General features: G+C 35.1%; 1 protein-coding gene across 2 annotated transcripts in view; it reads right to left on the bottom strand.

Moving 5' to 3' along the window:
* LOC102884532 (CD302 antigen) overlaps nt 1-26,153 on the bottom strand; it is a 107,727-nt gene that overhangs the window by 68,997 nt on the left and 12,577 nt on the right. The window contains exons 4-15 of one of the 2 annotated variants that reach the window (XM_015596691.2): nt 24,871-25,035; nt 18,827-18,937; nt 17,530-17,670; nt 15,130-15,321; nt 14,036-14,190; nt 12,704-12,814; nt 12,055-12,143; nt 11,739-11,908; nt 9,436-9,635; nt 7,876-8,018; nt 907-1,005; nt 1-12 (exon numbers count right to left, since the gene is read on the bottom strand). The exon at nt 1-12 is cut by the window's left edge and continues 55 nt beyond it. In XM_015596691.2, coding sequence (XP_015452177.1) covers nt 1-12; nt 907-1,005; nt 7,876-8,018; nt 9,436-9,635; nt 11,739-11,908; nt 12,055-12,143; nt 12,704-12,814; nt 14,036-14,190; nt 15,130-15,321; nt 17,530-17,670; nt 18,827-18,937; nt 24,871-25,035 — 1,588 coding nt within the window. Of the gene's footprint in view, nt 13-887; nt 1,006-7,875; nt 8,019-9,435; nt 9,636-11,738; nt 11,909-12,054; nt 12,144-12,703; nt 12,815-14,035; nt 14,191-15,129; nt 15,322-17,529; nt 17,671-18,826; nt 18,938-24,870; nt 25,036-26,153 lie in introns of both variants that reach the window. The other variant, XM_006921110.3, reaches the window with a different exon arrangement.

A 26,153-nucleotide genomic window follows, 5' to 3' on the forward strand; every position in this document is an offset into this window, starting at 1 on the left:
ATAACAGTAGACCTTAAAAAACAAAAGAGGCATGAGAATTTAAGACTGATGTATAAATATTTGCAATTTAGATGTAATTTAGGCAGCTTTAATAACTCGAGAGCATTCCTATGCCAAGGAAGGAGAATGTTTTCATCTCTTTTTTATATCAGGAAGCTAAATCAAGAGAGGACTTAGAAAATATAATGCCATCAGTTACCAAACAAAGGCAGCTCCAGTGTCAGAAATGGAGGGATAATGGTGTATTAAGTTCACAGTTGGTGTCACAGAATCAAGAACTTGCAAAAGACTTTTTTTTTCTTTTCTGGCGTGTGTTGCAATGCTAATTATTCGATGAACTATTCTCAGATATGCTCCAATTTGAAAATGAAAGTCAAGGAATTTTACAGTTAGAATACACAATGAATTAATGCAATGGTAACGTGGAGTGTATATTTAATATTTGATAATAATCCACTCTTATAAGTGTTACCTAAAACTTCTCTTTAGGATAATGTAAACATTTTAAATAACGTTTAAGGATTTTTATTTGTTTACCCCCAAACAAATTTTTCCTTCAATAAAAATACTTTCTTTTTTACACAACTCTCATATTTTTAAATAAAAATAAAAGCTTATCATTATTAAAAAAAATACAAAGAAAATGAAAAAATCAGTTGCACCACCCAAAGATGACCACCTATATTTTTATATTTTTGGACTATATACAGAAACTCTACACATGTTTATTTTTTTAATAAAAATGATACTAGTAACTTTTTTCATACTTCATATTTATAAATCTATTTTAATTTCAATAAAGATACATCCATAAAATTAATTTAATAGTTGTATGGTATGTGGATGTTTTATTTAATAATCAACTTACTTGTTATTGAAACAAATACTCTTTCCATATTATTTAACGAGAAAGTTAAACTTACCGGTGTACGATCACTCCACTGCCAGGATCCTTGCAAATCAGGGCTCCTTTTATTCAAACCTATCCACAGCCAACGCTGGTTACTATGTAAAAAGGCAGCATTAAGTAAATTTGAGCACAATAATTGGCAAAAATATTTAGCATTCACAATGTCCGAAATACTTAGGACATGGAAGTTTATTCAGAAGACCTGTCACTAACTGAAAAGCAGTTTCAAGCTATGTAGAAAAGTGTTCTGAAATGAAACCAAACCCTAAATATGGGGTAGCTAACGAAAAGGAGCCATGCTTTATAAAATTAAATTTTAAGTTATTTCCTTCACACGAAAGGCAAAAACTATTCTGCTTTTGACTTAAGAGGGGAAAAAAAGTACATAATTATTCCAAAACTTTTACTGCAGACCTTCAATATTAGACAATGTTTTCAGATACAGTCAAATACGATGATGGCATTTCCTTAAAGCAGTGGTCCCCAACCTTTCTGGCACGAGGGACGGGTGCTCCTATGAAAATCTAATGCCTGAGAACCGAGGTGGAGCTGAGGCAGTGGTGCTAGTGTTGGTGAACGGCTGCAAATACAGATGATGCTTTGCTCACTCGCTTGCTGCTTACCTCCTGCTGTGTACCTGGTTCCTAACAGTCCATGGACTGGTACTGGTTTGCGCCTGGAGGTTGGGAACCCCTGCCTTAAAGTATCTGTCCTTAACGATATTAAATATCTTTTCTTTAAAAGGGAGGACAAACCATTTGGCTAAATTTTTATTAAATTTTAAAAATTATTTAATTCCCACTGCCAGTTAAGTTTAAAATAAACACGTATTTTCTAAATGCCAAACTCTATGGGCTCTACTAGAGCAAAATAATTAAGTGATCACTTAAGTGATTATATTTGACACTCATAGCTATTATACTTTTATGTACATGGCACTGAACTAGGTGCAGTAGTGATCCAGAGAAGCACGAGGCCTAATATCTACCCTCGAATGGCATATAAACTAGTCAAAGAGATAAGCTATATGTGAACAAATATAAGACCATTTTTGAAAGACATCAACTGATATAAAATTTGTATATTTTGGTAGTGCAAAAAATGAAAGGTCGTTGTGGGCTGTAGGAAGTCAGGAAACATTTTGTGAGGTTGGTAGGACAAAAGACAGTCTTCAAAGGATGGTTAATGTTCCTTTCGAGTCATGACATGACTGTTTACCGCTTGCCAGTATTCAGACTGGCTGAGAGGAGAAAGGGTAAGTATTCCAGGGAAGAATACGGAGGCAGGGACATACACTGTAAGTGATCCCTTTCCCACAAAGAAATTCGTGCACTAGCCAGGGGGATATTGCCTATATAAACAGAAGTGATATAACCATAAAAAAATTTTCTCCACCTCTAACCCAACTTGAAAATGTTCTCTAAAATGTACTGTACATTCTAGGCCTTAATAAAAAGACCATTTTCCATGTAATTTTTTGTTTTTTGTAATGCTGGTTTCTTCCTATATAATTTAACCTGATTGCATATAGTATGTGTGATCAGTACATATGAATGTATATTACATATACATAACTATATATGCAAATGTTATATGCATATAAATGTAACATATATTAGACAAGAAGTAGAATCAAAATCTAAAATTAATCCTTATTCTCAAGGTCAGTAGAATATATGGAATATATGGAATGTACAACTACAAGACTACTGGGAAATAACAAGAAGTCTCCATTTAAAAAATTTGCTAGTAAATCAAAGGTTAGAATAAACTTAACTTTAAATTAAATCCTCATTTTTTAGTAAAATAATTGCTTTCCTTTATTGTTTTCCTTTACTCAACATTCCCTCATATTTTAATATCAATAAACACTTTTTTATCTTTTCAACTTCGAGCTTTTCGACTTACTGCAATAACATAAGAGAATTTTCCCCTTTTAGTTTTTATTGTAACATTGTTTTGTTTGACAGAGAAAGATCACCAATTCATAGACTTAAGATAAATTCCCCTGGAGACAATTAAGTCCAGTTCGATATTAGTAGCTATAAGGGGAATCTGCAGTTTGTATCTTCAACTATTCAGAGCTTTCTTATAGGCTTCCAAATTTATCATATTTCCCAATTGTTGTATATCTAAACCACAGTCTAGATAATTGCCATATAGTATAATTAAAGTCAGATGGCTAAAATCAAGAAGAGGTTAAGTTTTAGGGAATTTGTGCAGAATTTTGGGTTCCCCTAAAATAAGCATTAGATATTTTATCTTCTTCACACAATCAACAGTACAACCAGAAGGATGATCAATGATCATTTGTCACATGCATTTATTCTAAAGTCTGTTCCACAGGCAGGCTCTTTACAGATCTATCCTTAACCTAACCACCCAAGTCCTCTCTTAGCTCCACCTTTCCCACTTAGAAACCTCTGATTTCAAGCCCATTTTGGCCTCTGCTGCATCCCAAGAGAATGATTTCCCAAAGAGCCAAGTTGGCCTTATTGTCCAAAATCTCTAATCTTCACTACTTTTTGAGATTAAACTTCATTTCAACCCAGACATTATAGTTTTCAGTTTTCATTTCAAGAGATTCATTAGGGTGTTATAAATATAGAAAATAGTAGCTCTCTGAGTGAGTGTATGTGAGTGTGTGTGTGTGTGTATGTGTGTGTTTTCCTGTGTCGTAAGAGGTGAAAAGTATTTCCTCAATTATAGCCCTTGGTTTGACTTGATTTATCTGTAGGCAGATAAAGAGAAGAAATTGGAAGTCACATTAATCACTGCACACCTCTAATGTGGATTTTAGAAAATTTGAGAAAAAAATTGATCATAACTTGGGAATCGAATCAACTGAAATTTTGTCTTTATAAATTTCTTATACTCCAAGCCCTAAGTATATGGTTTTAAGGCTGTTAGGTTAATAAGGCATTGCATAAAAGGTTAATATGTGTATTTGTGTTAAAATTCCTACTTTTAATCAAATTTCCTGCTGTAACTGGTTTCTAAGAAAAACAGTCATAACCTCCAATAAATACTGTTTGATGAGGGTGCTTAGTCTGCAAAGCCTTAGATTTATATCTAAATCCATTCACGCCTCATCACAGGAGGTAGTGCACACAGCAGCAATAGCATTGCAAACAAGGCTTTCTTCTCTAATCCTATGACTATTTTTATACTACAGTGGCTTTCCCTGGTGGGCTGCCATTAAGAGTTGCAAAGATCTTAGAGCCTTAATGACTTGGTCACCATGAATCCTTTTCATTGAAATACAAATAGAGACGTGGAATAGTAGTTAGTGAGAAATATAGCAGTAATCTGACAACTCCCTGGCATGCAATACATAATTTGGGCAATGGACATCTCACTGAGAAAGGTCAATTCCTGAAATAAAAAGCAAAAGTGTTCAAGGAGTAAGCTTTAGAATCATCTTATAAATAGGTTTGCTTCCTTCCTTCTCTTCAAGCCATGGTCACAATTTTGCTTTTAGAATATGTTGTCTTTCTAAGTATAGCATGGGCAAATGATCTCTTTATTAATGGAGAACATATTAAGCAGACGACATAGTCTGTTTAATATGCCATTGTGTTAACTGCTGGGAAAGAGCTTAATACAATATGGTCCCTATGAGTGAAAGGATTACGGTAATGTTTTTTCTTTGAGCTTTGCTGGTTTTTAAATTCAATATGCATTACTCAGAAAAAAATTAAATATTGTACATGTTGTGTTATACTCAATGTTAACTGTTTATAACTGGGAGCTAGGATTGAGGTGATTTTTATTTTCTTCATTATTTTTTAGATTTTACAAATTTTACATAACGAACTTGTTTTTTGATTGGGAGGAGGAATCTCAGCAAATGTGATCAGAAACTAAGAAACAAATCAATAAAGATTCCTTAATTACCTCAGACTTCAGTTTTCTTTCCTGGTGTAATCTATTTCATATACAGAAGCTTGTCAGGATCATTTATATCATGTATGATGTTCTCTTTTCCATCACTTGATTCCCACAAATATCTACAACCTCACTGCTTAGAACTTATCCATGGCTCCCTATTCTAGTTAAAGTTTCCTAACATTTTGCTTAGAGGTATTCTTCAAAATCCAGTTTGCTTATGTCAGTATTTTACTTAAAAATACTTTAGCTTAGACAGCATGATATTGTGTGTGTTAAGCTTGAAATCTAGGGGCCAGTAAGTCACTGTGCTTGAAATTCTCACTTCAGAGAGAATCAGCAGTATGTAAGAAAGGCCATGTTCCAGAGGCAGCCACCACAGGATGTCTGTTATCCAAAGCCACATCTGAGGCTTTGGTCATTAGCAGAGTGGATGTCAGAAATGGGTTTACATCAGCAAAATTGGAAGATTTTAAAATCTGCTGGATCTTAAAAATGGACTCTCATTGGTGAAATTGAAGTTATTCGCGAAAAGAGGAATGGCTAAAATATTTAGAGACACTCTCACCTCATGAAAGGGTATTAGAATCTGGTGAGGCTGGTTAGAAATGAGGCATTAGAAATCGATCTGGGGCTTGAGCTCCAAATGCTCCCATGTCCTGTCACTGGGTCGGGTGATTGGGACTGCCTGATGCCGACTATAATGGGAACAGAGTCCTGCCTCCGGAACACTGTCACATCGACCTCAAATAAACCTTCTACTCAAGATGGTGGTTGGAACACCTAAAAGGACAGATTGCTGAGATGTTGTCAGGCTTACAAAATAGGTTGTATGAAACATTTTGTGCCTGCCTCAATGAATGTGTGTTTAATAAATATCTGTATGTGGAGAAAGATTTGGTCTGAGTTTTGCATTCATTATAATCTACTCTCAAAGTTGTAGGGAGTAGCCAAGAAACACTCATCTCAAAAACAAAACAAAACAAAACAAAAAACCTAAGAGTATATCCAAATGAGGCTGGGTTAGTCTGCCATGAAATTTTGCACAATAATTTTTAATGCTACAAAATAGTCTAGAATACCTGAAATTCTGTAATGGATAAATAAATAAATATTTATTTATTTATACAAACTATTTTGTAAGCCTGACAACATCTCAGCAATCTATCCTTTTAGGTGTTCCAACCACCATCTGTTTCAATAAATAAATATTTATGGGACACAGGTATTGTATTTTACATCAAGTTCCAAGCACACAATAGTGAAACTTTACTTTTTTAATGAGAAAAATACAATAGTATAATAATGGAAATCTGGGAAAAGTGGAAAATGTTCACACTTTTAAAAAGTCACTCAAAATCTTTATCTCCCAGAGGTAATAATTATCTTTTTTTGATGCATTTTTGCAATCTACTTTTTAATTTAAATAGTACATTTTTCGCTTTTATAATTTGCTTTTCCCACCACTTAATATATTATAAATATTTACATGTTTAACATATTTTTTAAAAATCTTAATGCACAGGGGATAATGCCAAAGATCAACAATATGATGACAATAGGGACCTTTAACTTTTTCTGACTTTCATGAGAATACATTTAATGTTTAATCATTAAGTGTGATATGGCTATTGGTTAAGCTATCCTTCTAATCTTTAATAAGAATTTCTATGCTATAAATATACAATATACTTAACATACAATATACTTAACATATTAAATTAATATAATTAAATTAATATAATTAAATGTAATTAAATATGTTAAGTATATTGTATATTTATATATTAAGCCAGGGATGAATAGTGAATTTTACCAGATGCATTTTCAGCACTTATTAAGATGATCGCATGCTATTTGACTTAATATATAGAGTTCCCAGTACTGACCCAGCCTTGTATTCTTGGAAGAAATCCTACATTGTCAAAGTGTGTAATTCTGAGGCATTATAATGCAGTGGGTTAGGAAAGTGGGTTCTAATAGGTTCAAATATTGGATCCTTTACTGACCAGGTATATAATCCTGGGCAAGTTTTACTTCTCTATGTCTCTGTCTCCTTATTTAGATAAAATGGGCATAATCATAATACTTGCTGCATAGGTCGTTGTAAGGAATAAATGAGCTAATAGAAAGAAAACACTTAGGACATATAAGGCACATAATAAACATTATGTGTTTATTATATCACTATTTACTTTTTCAAGTCTAGTCATGTGGTTGGTTTGTAATTCTTTGTGCTACTGTTGACAGGCTTTGATATCAGAATTAAATTGATTATTGAAAAAACCAGTTGCTTGCATCAGTTTCTATGTAATGGAATGCCAGCTCTTGCTTGTACTAGTGAAACACACGGTAATGATCTCTTTTGTCAAATGTGAAGGAATACACCTTTAAAACCATACAGTTCCCATCTCTTTCTTGGAAGATATTTTTTGTCGATTTGTATAATAATTTATATTTTCCTAGAAATTGTTCATTAATAATTGTATGTGTAATAGCATAGAATTATGCATAATATTCTCACCAATTAAAAAATTTCTCCATGAAATGGGTTTTATAATCCCTTACTCGAGATTCATTTTTTAAGTATCTTTTTTTTTTTAATTTTCATGATTTAATCATCATTAGATTTTTTTTTTTTTTTCCTCCCCCTTTACATTCTGGTCTCAGTACTTTTGCTCATGTTCTGTTTCCCTGGCTCCTTCTCCTATCTTACCTTTCAAAAAGTTACCTTATCTTTCAAGAAATATGCTTCTTCATAACATTTTCTCCAATTATACTTCCCAGAAATGCTTTCTTCCCCTTCTGAATTCCTATGGCCCCGATTAACCTATATACTAGATTTTTCACCATACTTTTCTTATCCCCACTGTTGGACTTTATTATGCTATGCAAATAGTGGGCCTCTGTCTCCCTCATCTTTGAATCCCTCATAGAGTCTTGCACATAAAAATACTTGATGTTCAATGACCGCTAAGCACTGAATGGCCCTTTTAAAAGGATAATAAAACATGTCAATTCTGAATACCTAGAAGACATCCAATTTAGCATAGAAGATATCATTCTAAAAGTATTACCTCAACTGGTCCATTAAAAAGTGAAGAAATGCTTTTATTTCATCCATATGATGGAAGCTAGGAAGGTGTCCTCCAAGTGCTTGGCAGAATCTTTCAGCTTCTTCCCAGTTCCTCTTTCTTACAACTCTTTCTATATGAAATAGCTTAACAAAATATAATGTTAATTTGTTTTCTGGTATAATCATAAAATATTAGTAATTTTAAAGTCAATTATAGTAAAATGTGTGGGCCCCTGAAATAGATTCTTATAGTTGTAGGTAAATGTGCATATGTTGTATCGTGGACAGGTCCTGCTAAAAGTGTCACTAAAAGCCAGCACAGGTGTCTGCTACTGTTGTCAGAGGAATGACCTTCCTCAGTTAGGCTGGCAAACTACTCCAATAAGATACTGTGTTCTCCTGCATTCCTAGGACCTTGAGAGATCAATTGAACCAGCAGATAAAGCATGAAGGATACATATGAATAGTTTAGGAGAGGACTTCTGTAAAGTAATGTAATAACAATATAATTTGGTACGTAATACACTGAGACCTGCACAAGTACAGTATTATTTTCTGATGAAGAAGAATCAAAGGCGCGAGAACACTGACAGGTGGCAAAACAAAACTTGCCACTTCAGATCGTTTCTTTGGTTTGTGATGACTAATTTTATGCCAAAAGAAGCACAGTTATTGCAAAGGAAGAGGAGAAACAGACGAGAAAACTGTAAGCTGAATTATTTTGTCTTGATTCTTCAGTTCCCTGTGATTTAATTATATATTCTTGCCATGGCCCTCGGATGGGTAAAGTATACTTCCTTGTACGTTGACTTAGGACTCTGCCATGTGACTTGCTGTGATCAATGGGATATTAGTGGCGGTAAAGTGAGCAGAGGCCTGAAATGTGCTTATATGGTTGGGCTTGCCTTTCAGGCTCTAGTGATTGACTGTAAGAACAAGCTCCTGACAGCTGCTGCCTGTTCAGCCCAAGACCCAAATTGAAGGGCCACAGACCCCAATTCAGAGCCAGCAGCCCACCATGGGTGACCCAGAGTTGAAAGCAGAGCCAACCACTGAAGCCAAAACTCAATCAACCAAATGTTATGTGACCCAGAGATCTGTGAACATGAAAAATGTTTGTTGTCATAGCCACTGAATTTGGGGTGGTATATAACAATTTCTATGTGGGACAGTTGACTGATATAGACCCTAAAATAATTTTTTTTTACATTTTAAGAAATGATAGAACTCTTCCTTTGATTAACAAGAATTAGAGGGATATGAGAATCATAAGCAAAGTGTCAGCATGGCATGAAGGCTCACCCAACTTCCCAGAACAAGAGAACCCTAGGAAAGACCCAGTTCTAATTCTGGCCCTGCTCTTTTGGACAGGACAAGAGCTTATGTGGGGATGAGCTGCTTGATGTCAGAGATTCAATGATGCCCTCCCCAACAAGGACTCCCCCAAACACTTTGGTAGGTTACATATGTGTCTGGGGAGAAGCGTAATTTGTATAAGGACATGGACTACAATAGTAGATAGGCAACTTTATTGAGGGATTGAATGAGAATGTTACTTTACCTTATAACAAGAAAGACTTGAGGGGAAAGCATGCCAGCCTTCGGGACAGAGGTCTTCAGGCTTGGGAGGTGCTTCTTCAGACTCAGCAGGCCCACTGATTTTCTTGCAAATGGTAAGTGCTCTGAAGTTTTTGCAGTCTTTCACCTCCCACTTCCCAAGAGACTTTCCCGTAGTCATAGCCACACACCCGCCTGGAGAAGCTGGGGTTGAATTGGAAAGTTTAATTAAGAATTACATTTTAAAATTAAACTCCAAACATTTCCAGCGCCCTTACTCTTTATTTGAGCCAAGGTGGGGAGAGAGAATAGGAAAGAAATGTGTTATTCATAATAATAATGATGACGTGATGACAAGGATGGTAATACAGAGAAATGTGTTCGCTACTTGCCATGTACTATTCTAAGAGGACTAAATGAACTGAATCCTCACCAAAAACAAACAAACAAACAAAACAAAAACAAAAACAAAAAAATTCTAGAGTGGATTCTATTGTCATACTGAGGTACAGTGAGGATTAGTGACTTGTCTAAGGTAATATGTTAGCAAGTGGTTGATCCAGGACTAGAATCCAAGCGGTCTCTGGGCAGAGCTGTACCCTAAACCACTATGCTTCTTGGGGTAGCAGAAGTGGTTCATTTAAGCTTTAAGCCACTTTAAGGTTTTTAAGCAACTTAATAAATTTCAAAACAATACTCTTTAAGATTCAGATCCAAAGGAAGGACTGGTTCAACAAAGGTAGAAGGAGGTATATATTTGTTTACCATTTATTTCACATAAGCCAAAATTTTATTTATTTGCAAAAACATTAAAAGATAGTATTGTCAGATGCATTTTCCAGATAAGAATAAGTGACTTGCCCACATCATAGTTATTGAGTAATGGAGTCAAGATTCAAACCCAGATGGCAAAGTGCCATGCTCCCTTCTCTATCACACCACACTGCCTGAAGTGGGCAGAAGACAATAGCATACTCTGGAGGTAATGAGAACAACTTCTGTTCTACCAAACAGAGAAGCTATATGGTCTCATGTCTCATACTTATTCATGGACATAATGAAGAACAAGAAACTGGGAAAAATAATCTGTGTTAACTTAGAGGAGTGTGTTATAGCTTGGTCTATAATGGCTTGCCCATTATAGACCAAGCTGGCTGAAGCTGGGAGTAATAATGGTAAAAAGAGCTTAATGTCAGTCTTTCTGGCTACAGGACTGAGAGAACAGACATTGCAGCTACTTCCTGAGCACCTCTCCAACCACCAAGGCTTATCCATGAAGTATGTGACTCTAAAAATGACTCTAAGACATTGACTCTAAGATGTTGTCTATAAGAGAAATCACATGTAATTTACATGACAGAATATTTTAATTCAAGATGAGATTTGATCAGGATTAACATCTATATCCATATTCTACAAGTAAAAAGATGACTTTGTTATTGATACCACTCACATTTATGATGATGATCATGTGTTACAAATTCTGTGGATATTCTCTATTTCAAATATTATGTTTAGTTATACACTCACGTTTTAATTTCTGTGCTATGAAAACTGGTCTTCATAATCACATTGTACAAGCAAAAGAAAATATAAGTAATATAAAAGGAGAAAAGTTGAATCCTTTATAACTGCTATCTTCTACAAAGCCAAAATCCCATAAAAAGCATTAGATTAGAAATCAAGAGATCTGGATTTTAGCAATTCAATAACCGTGTAACTTTTGTCAAGTTAATCATCTTTCTAAGCCTCTGTTTTCTCAATTCTAAAAACAGAGGGACTTCTGAGGTCCTTTCCAGCTCTAATGTTAAGATTCCATGGCTAATTGACCTCAATACTTTAGGCTGGCCTAAGGAGGATGAACTAACTTTCAGAATAAGTAATATCTACGATATATTGCTTGCTTAATTCTCGCCTATTGTAAATAATAGAAATTAATACATTCGATCTGTGAGAAAGAAGTTAAGAAGCAGAAAGATGAAAAAATAAAGTGTTTCACAGTAAAGTTTCTAGATTCTGCTTGAGACTTACGTGGAAAAAAAAAAAAACTCATGCTAAGGGTTCTAGCTCTATGCCATTAAATGGTAGTTTCTGAGAACTGAGTTTTCCAGCTTTTATTGGGTTATTCACAAGGATTTAAAAAGGAAGATGTAGTCACTGCTTCTATTTATGATCTCACAGACAGACTCTAGTCTTGGAGATCATAATTTCCCTCACATTTCAAAGGTAAGTGAAGAACATATTTGGGAGGATGCTGTTATTTCACAAGTCACTGTATTCCATCACTTTAAAGGCTAACACACTCACCTGGCTCAAGAAAATTCCAGTTGGAAAAGGTTACAGAATGTTTTACTCCACCATCACTTGTCCAACTATACTCTCCGCGTGAATCTGCATCTCTCAGGCCAGTCCAGAAGTATTTTCCTGGAGATTTAGTATACTTTTTAATCATATCATTCAGGTATTCTTGTTCAAATCTACAAAACAGGAGTCAAATTTGTAGGTGTTTTCACAATGACTGAATTACTATATAAATTGAAGATGCACCTTTTTCTTAAGAAGAACATTAGCAAAGGAACCCAGAATCAAAAGTTCGTTAGTATATGTTTACTGATGGGCACACCTGCTCATTATAGTCAGATTGCAGTTGGTTCCGAAAGGGACCTCATCCTTGTAAATCTTGTAACAGGTTTCTCCATGTCTCTTCCATCCCTAAATCAGAGGAGAAATATCGTCAAACTGTCTTCTAGACTCGATGATGCTCCCTCTAACAAGCAGGGTTCTGCTACATTGCTAACATCTCACAACTTACGGAAGTTAAGGACAAGGCCAGTGAATGCATACACGTAATGAGGGTATGATACAATTTCATAGATAACCTCCACAAGACTGAGCTTGTGTCAGACAGAAGGTGTGTCTTTAGGTCTGTTTACTCCTAGTGACTTGCTCATCATAAGAGTATAATTTTGCTGGTTGAATTACTTTTGAACAGGACTAATATAAGAGAGGGAAGTAAATACAGCATCATTGAGGATAGTAATTACGTACATTGTTATAGAAATTCATGAATAGGTGACTCTTTTTCCTATAACACTTTTTTGTTCTGTAAGAACGTCAATATACTATGATTCACTGTACTCACTGCTCTAATGTAAATGAACTGAAGCTAGTAATTCTTGTTTCCCAAGTCTGAATTGTTTAAGTCTCAACTCCCATCCCTAATCAAGAAGGTGTAATACGCTTAGGAAATTTTATGCAGAGCTTTTACATACCTCATCTGGAGGACACATCTTATCAGATCTTGTATCATTTATGTTTTCTCCCTTTTTCTTACAAACATATTTAAGTTTCTCTTCACATGATTGGACTTTCCACTGACCTAGCTTTTAAAAAACAAAAAGAAAAATTTCCCACAAGACGTTATTTGCCATATGTTTAGAATTGAACCCTAACTTATTTTAAGTCAAGATAGTTTCTTCTCACAAAACTATGAAGCGGGAAGACAGGAAGGAGGAAGAGGAGAAGGCAGAAAGGGAGAATGAATATAAATGAATGATGAAATCTGAGAACATACTCCTAGAAAATGCTACCCCACAGACCTGCATAATTTCAGGATCACCTCAAGGTCACAGTAGGGATGAATTTCATGAAGAACTCAGCCCACAAACAGTTGCCAGTGTTCTAGTCTTCTTCCATATGACATGGCCAAAGATGGTCCACAGGTTAAAAACTCTGGGGCATGTCACTACCCTGTCTCAGTTTCCTCATATGTAAAATGATGATTAGAATAGCCATTCTCCAAGAATTCTACAATCAAAAGATTTTTCCAATTCTACTTCAAGCTTAGACTTCAAAGTTCTCTCTTTCAAATTTATTAAACATTTATTTTGCTTAATTAACTAAGTAATTCTCTTTCTTCAAATTAAATTTTAATAAGTCAATTGTGATAAGGTTTTTGAGAACTGAATTTTCCAGTTGGACACTGGAATGCTATCTAGGTATGCTATCAGTTCAGTCTTGCCTATGGGAAGTCATTTCTTTCTACCTTTGACACTCTTCTAAAGACATCTTAGATATCCTTTTAAATAAGCTGTTCAAGATACAGCTTATTTTAGACTCAACTAAAGCATGTTCAATAAATGTTTAAGCATTCTACAAGAGTAAGATGTTCAATGACTAAACTTAGACAATTTTTTAATAAAAATATATATTTTTTACTTCTCAAAGTAGGAATAACATAAAACTTCATCTGAACATGAATTCAGAAGATGGGATTTTTCAGATGGCTACATGTTAAATATCGCACTGGTGGTCCTGAGATAAAGCAGCTTATTAGAACAAATCCGGCACAAGAATCGGTGTTCTAAAGGGATTCTCTTGATGTTTCAGACCAGAGCAGCTGCTCTCAGACAGGAAGTGGATTGCTTACTTAGTCATTGTTTTATTTACCTTTTCTCAGTGGCTACCAGAAAGATCATCTACAGGGCTCTTACCTTTTATTTTCTTTTACAGCTAAAACACAATTATCCCAACCAAAGTAATCTTAATATTACTATCGGGTATAATAGTAAGAATATAAATAAACCACACAGGAAGTTTCCTACCTTTCCTAAATAAGAAACACAGTTGGGGGTCTTATGGTAGGGAACATTTGGCTCATTCTCATCCCAGTATGTTAGAGTAACTTCAGTACCATCTGACCATTGAAATAAAGCTGGTGTATTTATGTTCTTAAGACCTGTCCATGTTTCTTCAGCATCTAAAAGAAAAATGTTTCAGTTGTTTGCAGTTTACTCAGCTACATACTTCAATATGTACACTGTTACTGATGTTTACATTCTGATATGGGATTTTAAGAGACTCGATGGTATTATTCTTTTTTCTTTTACTTTTAATTCAGAAGATGGTTTCTTAACCTGTTAAAATGTTGATAAGTTAGGCAGGCTGAGTGATGAGGGCTTTTCAGGTCACTCATGTGGGTAGAGCACACAGATGGAACAGCTGTACTATGGCCTTTAAGGCTGGGTGTTCCCGATACTTGACTTAGATAAATCTTGCTTTATAGAGCATAGTAAAATTATATAAATGAAATCATAGATATCCTAATTAGAATAAGAATATTGTCCATCACTGCCCTGGAATGAATATACTGCCTTTCCAGGTAAAACAATTGGCACCACGCTGACACAGAATAGGTATCTACCATTCACTATTATTAGTAGAAAATCCTAGGAGAAGATTATAATATTAGCAGTGTATTTTTGTTCTTCAGTCGTTAGCTTTCAAATAATTACAAAAGTGAAATAATCATCAGTTAAGTGTTTGGAGAACTTAAACAGCATTTAGCTTATGAGAAAAGGGAAATTAGTCAATCAATGGTTGTTCTGTCAAATTGGAAGCCACTAGCTACCAATGTGATTATTTAAATTTGTAAATTAATTAGACTTAAATAAAAGTAAAAATTCAGTTCCTCAGTTTCCCTAGCTACATTTCAAGTGCTCAAAATCTACAAGTGCCTGGTGGCTATTCTATTGGACAGTACAGATTACAGAACAGTTCCATCATGGCAGAAAATTCTGTTGGACTGTGCTGATCTATAAGGATCAAATTGTAAGCTTTTCATTCCCTCTAAGTGTCTGAAAATAGGGATACTTTAAAATGTTTTAAACCTCTCAAATAGGATATTTTAAAAACTTACCCCCATTATGGAGTTTTGTCACAACCACTTCCACATCTGCTAAAGAATGAATGCTGATGAGGTCACTGCTGAAGGCCTTGCATTTTACATGTGCCTCATCCCAGGAATCACTTTCATTTACCAGCAGATAGCAAAACCCATTATTTGGCAGCCAGCCTGCATCACAGCGGGTATCTGAATATGTCCAAACATCTGGGGGAAAAGCAGCTATTTATATTCCAGTAAAGTTACAACTATTTTGAATCAATAATATTACAAATTCTTTTTTCTTGAATCCTAAGGCTTCTGGAAAACTAAGGAATGTGATGTCATGAATTTATGAGGTGCTTAATGTCTACAAAGCATCGTAAGAGTGACTACAGGGGTTCAGATAATATGACTTTAAGGTGATACAAACAGGCTACATGGCTGGGCTCAGATTATTTAAGGAGGGACTGCTCTTAGTTCTAGTAGACAGAAGAAAGGTGTGGGGTAAGCCAGTTGCTGACAAATCTCTTCCTTGGTACAGGATTGGTTAGGTTCCCCTCCAGTCTCTGCCTCTGAGGAATTATGAGGTTGAGCTTCCTTTTCGTGTATAGTCAACTTAGCAGGGGATGTGCATTAATGTTCACTGTTGAACAAAGGATGGACAGAGACTTAAGGAACAAAATAAGACATTTATACACTCTACACCAAGAGGGGGCAGCAGTGGAGGGTAAGGGTAGAGGGCATCTCTTCTTTCTTCCCCTCTCCTAGACCTCTAGCCCTCATGAAATTAGTGGTTCTTTGTTTTGACCATGATAAAGTTCATCTAAATGATGGTAAAGAAAGATTAAGGAGTGAGGTATAACCCATACAAAATATATCTACCCCACTTAATAGATCTTGAAAGTAGTTCAGTTACTCGGATTTCATTGATTCAGAACTATTTGTAATGTTTGTTTTATGAAAACGCAGCATCTTAAAAATGTGGACGGTTTGTTTTTTACTAAAGGATAAAATTCAGGTTCATCTAGCTTCTCACACTTGCGAGATAACTCAATTAACTTTAAGGTTCTGAAACACTACTTATTATTATTATACTTTACAATTGTGATAAAGCAACAGAGGGAAAAAACATCACCCATAACTGAATTTAAAACAATTATTTTCCTATTCTAGCCTTTGTCCCTATGAATTCATATTCTTACAAGATTAAAATGATAAGTAGGCACATCATTTTGTTCTGCTCTTTGTATTTTCCTGCTGGCACAGTTATTATAATAAATGCATATTATTCAATCATGTGGAAACATCATGATTTACTTAATAATTGCTACTATGAGATATTTATTTGACCTATCATCAGCCACCCTGGTTTATTTTCATTTGTGCTCTTTTTTCTATTATGCCTTTTGTTACATGGACTAAATTTGGTGTGAATCAACTTGGAAGATAAATGTTCATTTTCCCCTATTATTTTAAAACATCCCTTACATTCTTTATTCCATATACTTATTATTTAATCTTAAAACGGTAGCTTTATGCTCCTACACGGCTAAGAAAATTTATGCTTTACTCCTCCTGCCCTGACATCTCTTAATGAAAGACATTTTCAAACCTTCTTTTTTCCTCCCAATTTTGAGTATTAGTCTTTCTTATTCAGTGAGAATTTAATCAAATGCCAAGGATTCTGTGGGCACCATGAATGATGGTAAGGGCATTTCTCTTCTCCGTTCTTTCAAAGACTCCTCAAACTTCTCTGCTTCTCAAGAAATTCAGTTGTTCTGTCTCTCTTACCTTCAAACTCCCTGGAGAAAAAAAATCCCTCTACACATTTTGTCTTTCTGCGTCTCTACCTGATTTATCAAAGAAAAGACCTAAAGAACCAGCCTGGCAAAGAAGGACCGAGGAGGGTTGGGCATTGTGGGGGAGGAGGTGGGAAAGCCTGGGAGTGTTCCCATGTCCATCATTTTTGACTTGTCACAGAGGCAAGTAACGGTACATAAGACCTGAGTGTGCATCAGCATCACCAGGAAGCTTTTTAAACACCAGACAGCTGGGTCCCACCCTGAGAGTTTCTGATTCAGTAAATCTGGGGTAGGTCCTGAGAAACTGGATTTAAACAGGTACAGGCAATGCTGATGCTCTTGGTCTGGGGACTACACTTTGAGAATCATTGCTCTAGGAAAAAAACAGCCACTTGTGAACGGCAATCTATTTCCCATCTAGACTATCTCCGCCTGCTTATGGGCATAGACCAAACCGAAGTTTTATTCATGTATAGTTGATAATATCTAACCACTGGTTCAAAGTCAATACTTTTCAGCATTGGCAGTATCAGGTGAAAGAAAGGTAGGAATAGATATCTGAAAAGGATTGACTGGACTTCACAAAACTGTAATTTTAAGACCCATTTGTACAAGGAAGTGAGAGAGATACCTGTTAACTCCACTGTATTATTTAATGCTTTCTTGCAGATGTAGGGCAGTTGAGCTTCACAGGTAAAACCCTGCCATAGACCAGATGTGGCATTCATGCGAGCACAGCTTGACCCACCTATGGTAGGTGCACTGGGCACATCTTAAATGATAAAATTTTCAAACAGTTAAAAGGAGAAGGTTAGGATCAGAGTGATAGTTAGAAAAAATAATTGGCATTCCTAGTTTCCTACTTTTATGGGAACCCACAAAACAGTTAAAAACTTAAAGTAAATTGAAATGTGTAAGCCTCAATGGACAATCATGTGCTTAAATATGTCTTTCTTCTAAAATATAAAATACAGGGAGAAAACACTCTGATATACCGTAGTTAATTTTAAAAACAAAACCAAAATCCAAACCTTTTTCCCCAATCAACTTCCATGTCACATCTTGTGGTTAGTAGCTGTTAGGTTGCTACTCTATTCAATAAATACACTAATTTTTGTGTATGTAATGCCTTTTAGGCCTTGAATTAAATATAAGTTATCTTTAAAGAGTCTACTTATTTAGAGAATAGAGAATTTATTTACTAATAATGAAATTTCATTAAAGTAAAATGGTCTATTGGCATTTTATTGTACTTAACTTGTTTTTCTTATATGTATGCAGAATACTTTTGTATTGAAGTTGATGTTAAATTTTAGGTTCTACATTTGACAGAAGCCTAAGATTTTATTTTTTAAAAGTGTATCTAAAACTTCCTTTTTGGGGAAAAAATCTTTTGGCAAACTAGGGGTTTTTTTTCACTACAAATTTTTCTTTAAAGTATTTATTTAAGTAATGAAATATAACCATTATGTTCTCGGTAATTGGGTGCTACAGTGGGAAACCCCCAAGAGTTTTAAAATGAAGGAATATTTCCATATTAGAGTTAAGCTGCAGATGAAACACGACATAGGTCAGTCATAGACATGCCCAGTCCTCTAAGGGACACGGAATGGCTCCTGGGCCATGAGATGAGACTCATTCTGCTCTTACCTAAAAATGTAGCATTGCTCTAAAGGTTAGAGAGAAATATTCAGTTGCTCATGGTGTGGTTCAACTTGACTGTACTGGTATCAACCTGGCTATAATGGCATTTGGCTATAATGGTTAAGCCTTAGAAGGGCTTAGGAAAAAAAATAATTCTGAGAGGTAACCATAATAAAAGTTGTCAAGATTTAAAATTTTTATGTGCTCTCAGTGAGTAAGAAACTCTTTTTTATTTTTTTTGAAGCTTTTACTTTGTGCATAGTAGGTGGAAAAGGAGCAGTTACCTGGGTCCCAGTTGAGAAAGTTTAATGGCTTTTGATCAGACCATTCCCAGCCTCTAGAAGAGTACAGCTGATTTAAGCCAATCCAGAAGATTCTTGCAATGCCTTCTTTTTCTATAAGAATTACATAATTTTAACAAGTGACAAAATTACCTAGGTTATTTTCTAAGTCAGATTTAAGTTTCTACTAAAAGCAAAAATATCTGAAGGACTTGATGCAAGGCAGAAATCCCTGTAGGAGGCTGTTTGTCCAACAAAGGCAAGCAATGCTGATACACAAAAAAACTTCAGACTACTGAGAAACCCAAGGGTGATGAGCTGATTCAATTCAGCTTTCTCGTTAGCTTGTGCAATTTTCTTTCTTCTAAGGTAAAAACAGAATTTTTCAGAATAACTGTTTCACTACTTGTCAGAAAGCAGTTATATAGTCAGAGAGATGTAAAGTACAGCATAGGGAATATAGTTATAATATTCTAATAACTATGTATGGAATTGGATGGGTACTAGATTTATTGAGGTGATTACTTCATAAGGTATATAAATGTCTAGTCACTATGTTATACACCTGAAACTAATATAATATTGTATATCAACTATAATTGAAAAATAAATTTTTAAAAAGCAGTTATATAAGAAATAGCAGTTTCTGTTGCATATCTAGATCTTAAAAATCTGATTGTATTCCAGTCTAGCAGTTTAAATTCATTAAGCACGTATTATTTGCCAGGTACTAAAGATACAAAAACCAAAATGACAGTACCTGCCTTCATGAGGATTTTAATCTATTGGACAGATTTTGTGGACTTCTAAAATGGTAAAGTGTTATCAGTACTGTTTCAGAAATATGTCCAAGAGTTGTTTGGTAGACAATGGTATATACAGCTCTAGAGTCCAAAGGAGACATTTAGATTGGAAATAAAGAATGCGACACACACATACACACACGCAAGTGCCTGTGCGCAATACCGTAGAGATGTATCATTCCAATTTATCATTTGAAAATAAGATGCCATCGGCAAAAAAGAAGAAAGATAAAGAAGCAGAAATAATTTAAATAGCAGGGCTAATTGCAGATATGCAGGACAACATGCATATTCCCACAGGCAATGGATGAGATTGTGCTTGTATGGGTCCATGTGTATTAGAAAAAGAATGTAAAGAATGTGTGAATTATCGAAAGGATTTTCACACCACTGCAAGAAAGTCAACAGAATTATTCAAGAACCTGCTAAGACTTCATCAATATCACGAAGGAATACTTTGAATAATCCTATCACTCCCTTTGAATAATCCTACTGTTTACCTGCACATAGCAAGGACATATTTATGATGGAATAAAAGGATCTTTGGATGCTGTCAGGCTCTTAATTTGCTTCATTACGCTGTCCTATTTGTGATCTGTATTGGTAACTTATTCTTCATTAGAATCAGAGAATTTTAAAATTGTGACTGCATTGACAAACAGTAATGCTCTTTATGTGTCTTATCCTGAGTGGATGTGAATGAGAAATGGATAAATTCTAAAAGTTCTGGCTGGCCAAATACAAAGGGCAGGGATTTCTTATATGGCCCGGACAATCTGGAGCTGTACTTTTTTTCTACATACAGTCCAAGCAAGAAGTTGACCAATATGAGACTCTGCTTACCCTCATCTTTGCCATGAAGAAACAGATGATTGCTAGCATAAATCCCCATAACTAATCAAATAGGCAAGTTTACTAAGGCAGATATTTCTTGATTGTTCTCAAGACCCTTGTTCAGATCTGACTCTATATTTCTATTCCTCTCCCTACAGTGAGAGACGACAGAGCCTGATAAAGGTCATGTACCTGGGATGAACCAGATGAGAGCCTCTTCTAATGCATCAGAGAGGCCGTAGTCAGCAGGGACCCCGATCTAGCCTTGGGGCACCTGTCAAGGTGGCTCAGAGTGAATAGCCCCTCAACGTGGAGGCAGATTAGGAAGAATGAAAATGTGCTGCTCCTGCTCTGAAAACTATAGGGCCCTCTCTTGTAGCTCTGGGGTGAATCTGTGGTTAGAAGTTCCCTGGGAAGGCCAGAGTCATGGGAAACCTGCCTCCCAAACAAAATCCAGTGAGTATAAGGAAGCCAAGTCCCCCACCTAGGCCTCTGGATGAGTAAAACAAAATCAAACCTAATTAGGTACAAGGCAAGCAGAAAGGAAAAAGATAGCTTTTTCAGACTGCATGAGACTTAGCTTCACAGGGGCTGTTTCTGCTTTTTTTTCTGGCAGCAGATTCCCTGGTCCCACCCAACGATTAGCTACCAAACCAGAGACTGTCTGGGAATAACATTCGCCATTATGTTCTGTATATGTACAACTCTATTTCCTCAACTAGATCAAACATTTTGATCACAAAATCTGTCTGACTCACTTTTGTTGGCCTCACTGCTCTTAGCCCAACGTTTATATGTGGTAGTTTTCAGTAAAGGGAAACCTAATAGAAACTTCAAGAAATTTTCAATATTTGGATACTTTGAGTTTCAGTTGTTAAAGTACAGCTTTCTTGGGCCTTGGGAAAGGCCCACTGATATGCCTAAACAGCATTCACAGTGAAAGAGGAACTTGAAACGTTAAAAGGGGATGTATCGCTAAAATTACTGATATACATAAAATGTAGAGTGTCTGGCCAAGGGTAGGAGACAACTGGGTCTTTTAACATAGTGTCTTACTTTCAATGGATGCATAAAGCAATTCTGAAACGTTCATTCTTCCAAGTGCATCGTTAGATTGATAGTCATACTTTGACACTTTTCCCCTTCATTATAGTCATCACTTTCCAAAAATGCTAATATTCCAGGAGACTTAAATTTATTGCACTTTCCACCTATCCAGTCTTCCACTTAGGTAGGCCTCAAATCTATAGGGTTTATGACAAATGTATTATATCTAGTTAAGTTGAGTTTAATATTTCTTTATTAGCCTGTAAATAAAAAAAGCATCTTCTACATAAAAAAAAAATTACAATATTTTTTGTAAAATTTCAGTGAGGTCTGGAATAGAATTTCATTGCTAAACACTAGCCCATTAGGCTTAATAGATTTTCATTCTAGAAGTCTGATTATTTAAGTATCGAACAACACGAGAAAAAGTAAAAAGTATAAGAAAAGAGATCTGCATAAGACTTTAACCAAAAAGCATTACAAATGACTAGAAGGCTTTTAATAGGGAGAAGAAATAAATAAAGATATGTAAGAGGAATAAGTAGTACAGTAAAAAGTAGGGGCTCTGGAGTTATATGTGTTGATATTCAAATCCCATTTCTTATACTCATTTGGCTGTGTGTTGTTTGTTATATTCTTTCTAAGCATCAATTTCCTTATCTGTAGGTGGGGATAAAAATACTGTCTATGGGGTTGTAATGATATTTATTTATCTGGAAGTATTAGGGCTTTGCTCATAGTGAGCATTTATCAAATATTTATGATTATCAAAAAATACTGTGACAGAATTTATTTGAATTAGTCAATAGGTATTTAATACATAAAAATAATGCTTAAAGTTTTGTGCAAAAGGAAGACCCATCTCTGTCTGCAAAGAACTTAATAATTTTATAAAAGCTGAATGCAGGTACATTTCTGATATAGCTAATTTTCAAGTCGAATTGATTGTGTTCAAATTTTAACTCTGCTAATTACTCATGGGTGACCTTGAACAAGTTACACGTCCTCTGTGAGCCTTAGATTCTGTCACCTGCAAAACGAGCATAACAACAATAACGCCTACCTCATATGGGATTAAATAAGATAATGTATAAAAAGCATTTAGTAGAATATCATCATGATCATCATCATCATCATCATCACCATCATCATCATCATATATTATGATTTTTCATTTATTGAAGAAATCATCAGGGACTCAGTAATTTGCGTTTCTTGATTTTTAAAAATAATATAAAAACTTCATAAACTTCCTGGTAAAAGATGGGCAACACTTATAGAATTTTACTGAGTACATAAAAGAAGCTTTCAATAAGTAGAAAGGCATACTATTTTCATGGATGAGAAGACTTAATGTAGTGACTGCAATGCCTCCCTAATTAATTTATAATTCGATGTAATTCTAAAGTTCCAATAGGGTTTTTATTGCGATTAATAGGTGGTCCTTAAATTCATGTGAAAGAATAAATGGTCAAAAAAAATAGGCAAGGTGATTCAAGAAAAAAAATGAATAAAGGAGAATTTGCTCATTCAAAAACCAAGATTTGCTATGTGAGACTGAACTAAGTAAAACAATTTGGAATAGACAGAGATAAATGAACCAAAGGAATAGATGGAAAGCCTAGAAACAACCCACATATAATAAGAGGGTTTATATTTATTAGAGATGGCATAATAAATCAGAGGAGGAAATGTGAAATAGTGCTTGATAAACTGACTATCCAATTGTGTAAAGATAAATTAGATTCCCACCTCTACAAATTATATTCCAAAGGATTAAAGATGTAACTATGAAAAGCAAAATTATAAACTCTTAGAAGAAAACATGAGAGGATATCTTTATCACTTTAGGGCCAAGAAAGAACTTGCCAAATAATATAAATAAGCACAGAACATTTTTAAAATTTGATGTTTGACCAAATTAAAATTAATGTATTTTTTATGATAACAGGCAACAAAAATAAAGTGAAAAGACCAAAGAGTAGGAAAAGATATTTGTAATCCTACAACAAAAGATTAGTATCCAGAATATATAAAGAACTGTAACAAATCAATAAGAAAAAGGCAACCGATTCAACAGAAAATAGGCAAAGGATATGAACTGGCAAATCACAAAGAAAAAATGAATGCCTAATAAACATAGGATGCAAAACCACATTAATTGTCAAGAAAACGTAAGTCAAAATAAAATATGATTTCACATTAACCATATTGGCCAATTAATAAGTCTGTGTTAGTGGAAGTGTGTTTACTACAATCGCTTTGGAAAGCAATTTGGGATTTTTGATTAGGGGTGAAGAGGAGTGCACCCCATGACTCGGCTATTCCTTCTCTAGAGAAACTCTCAAAATGTCTGCCCGATGAGGCCCATACAAGGATGTTCCTTGCAGAGGTAATAGTTTGTAATAGCAAAAGCTGAAAACAACCTGTTTCTCAATAAGGCAATAGATAGACTGTGGTTTATTCATTATAAAATGTAATACCGTACAGCAGCAGTTGACATGGAGAAACATATATGGGTAAATAAGATAGTATTTGTATCATTTTCAAACATAGACCAATAGTATAATGGAAATATATATAGGATTTATACATATATATGATGTAAGAGCACTCAAGGGATGATTATTTTGAGAAGTGGGCATGGGGTTTGAACCCTGTTAATATTTTATTCTTTGAAGGGAGGGAAGCAAGGAAGGAGAGAAGGGTACAGGAGGAGAAAGAAAGGGATTCAATCCATGTAAAGCAGTATGATAAAATGTTCATGTAAATTTAGCTGGGGTGGCGGCTACACAAGTCTCTATTACGTTATTTTCTATTCTTGTCTATATGATTTATGTCTTCATAATTAAAAAATTGAAAATTGTCAGCACCACTCCAAAGCAAAACAAAATCCTACCCACTCCATGTGTCCATGTCATTAAATCCACTTTAAGATTTCCTAAAACACTCCCTGCCCCGTGGACGGCACTCGTTTACTTAAACATGAGACTTTACTAAGGCCATCTAACATGACTCAGCCATCTTTACCTTCTTCGAGTCCCCCGCTTTTCAATGTTCAAAGAGTTTAATGTTCATCTTTTTTTTTCAAATCCTTTTAATTAAGCTTAGAGTAGCAGTTTAATCGTGCTACCTCACTCTATTTTCCAAATATTAACTTTTCAGTTTCCATCATGAGATGTATTTTGAATGGAAGGATTACATTCAATACTTTTTTGCTCTTGGGCTTCAGTGTTGAAGTTTAATCCCAAGAGAAGATAGAAAAATATATACACAAAACAACATATTTGGATATGAAAATAGAGGTAGACAGCATCTTTATAATTCCAGAAATTAGCTCTACCATATGCAAGTTAAACTTACTTGTAAGATAAGTTAATTCAGCAGCACTATTGATGCTCAGTAAATCGGCTCCTTGATTCTGACATGAAACATAAGCTTCTTTCCAAGAAAGAGCTGCCTGAGTATTAAATTGGTAGCAACTTCCAATCTGCTCATTCTGTTCCCAATTATCTTCACAGCCATTTTCTGTTGATAAAAAGATATGAGTGATCATAAAGTAAGTGCGTAATGTTTTCTATTACTTAGAATGCTTACAAATACTGCAATTCAATTTGCTTACTCTTAGGATATGCTAAGCTTATTGCTTGATTAGATCACATTTTGATTCTTTGGTTACACAAAGAATTTGAAGTCGTAGGACACCAAATGACTCAGGCTGGTTCAAGCTTCCACTCTCTTATCTTCCCCTCTCCCTTTATCCCATATCAATTAGCCCATGCTTACCCTCTGCCTAAAGGTGGGAGTCTTCAACTGTGCTCATGTTGTTAAACCTGAGTTAATGGAAAACAAGCTCATGTGAAGATGGTGCCAGACTGTAGAGGGGTTGGCACACAGCCTGCAAGTGTAACCACTGCATGTATATGTGTGTGTGCAGGCATGCTGCTTAAATGCCCAAGATTTAGAGCCCAAGTGACTGTTATTGGGAAACCCAGTCCAAGTGTCTCCTTAATATTTTAATAGATGGTTTAATATATGGTATATACTTAATATTATATAATTATCATTCTATATGTATATGTACATATGCGTGCATATGTATACAAACATATACATTCATTGTATAATGTACATATTCTTTTCTTTAATAAATATTTAAAACATTTTAATCATGTATCATTTGAGACAAAAAACCTTCCAGCTGTTTCCTGAACAAAATGTATAGATTTTGATACAAAAATATACTCAAAGACTCCATTGTGCTCTCTACAAGAAGGAAAACCCAATGTAGGTCACATCAAATGTGTCCCAGGCTTCACATTGGGGGTTTCCAAAGGGCATTTCATAACCAGTCACATATTACAAGGGCTTTCAAGCTGGAAGGGCCCTTACATCTAACCTTGGCTAGCATCCTCATTTCACAGATGGGAACAAAGATTTAGAAGTATTTGTGGCAGAGATATAATCAGACCACTGGTCTCTGAATCTGGTCTTACCGACCTTCTGAATGGCTAACACTGCTCTTTCAGCCACTTCTGAATGGCCTAAATAGTAACAAAGGTTGCTGTGACATTTGGTGAAAACCAAATAGGTAGATTTATAAGTATATTACCTAAAGGTTCCTTATTACCACTGAGGGTCTATGC

This window comes from Pteropus alecto, unplaced genomic scaffold, assembly GCF_000325575.1.
Source record: "Pteropus alecto unplaced genomic scaffold, ASM32557v1 scaffold3, whole genome shotgun sequence".
In the NCBI taxonomy this organism is placed as follows: domain Eukaryota; kingdom Metazoa; phylum Chordata; class Mammalia; order Chiroptera; family Pteropodidae; genus Pteropus; species Pteropus alecto.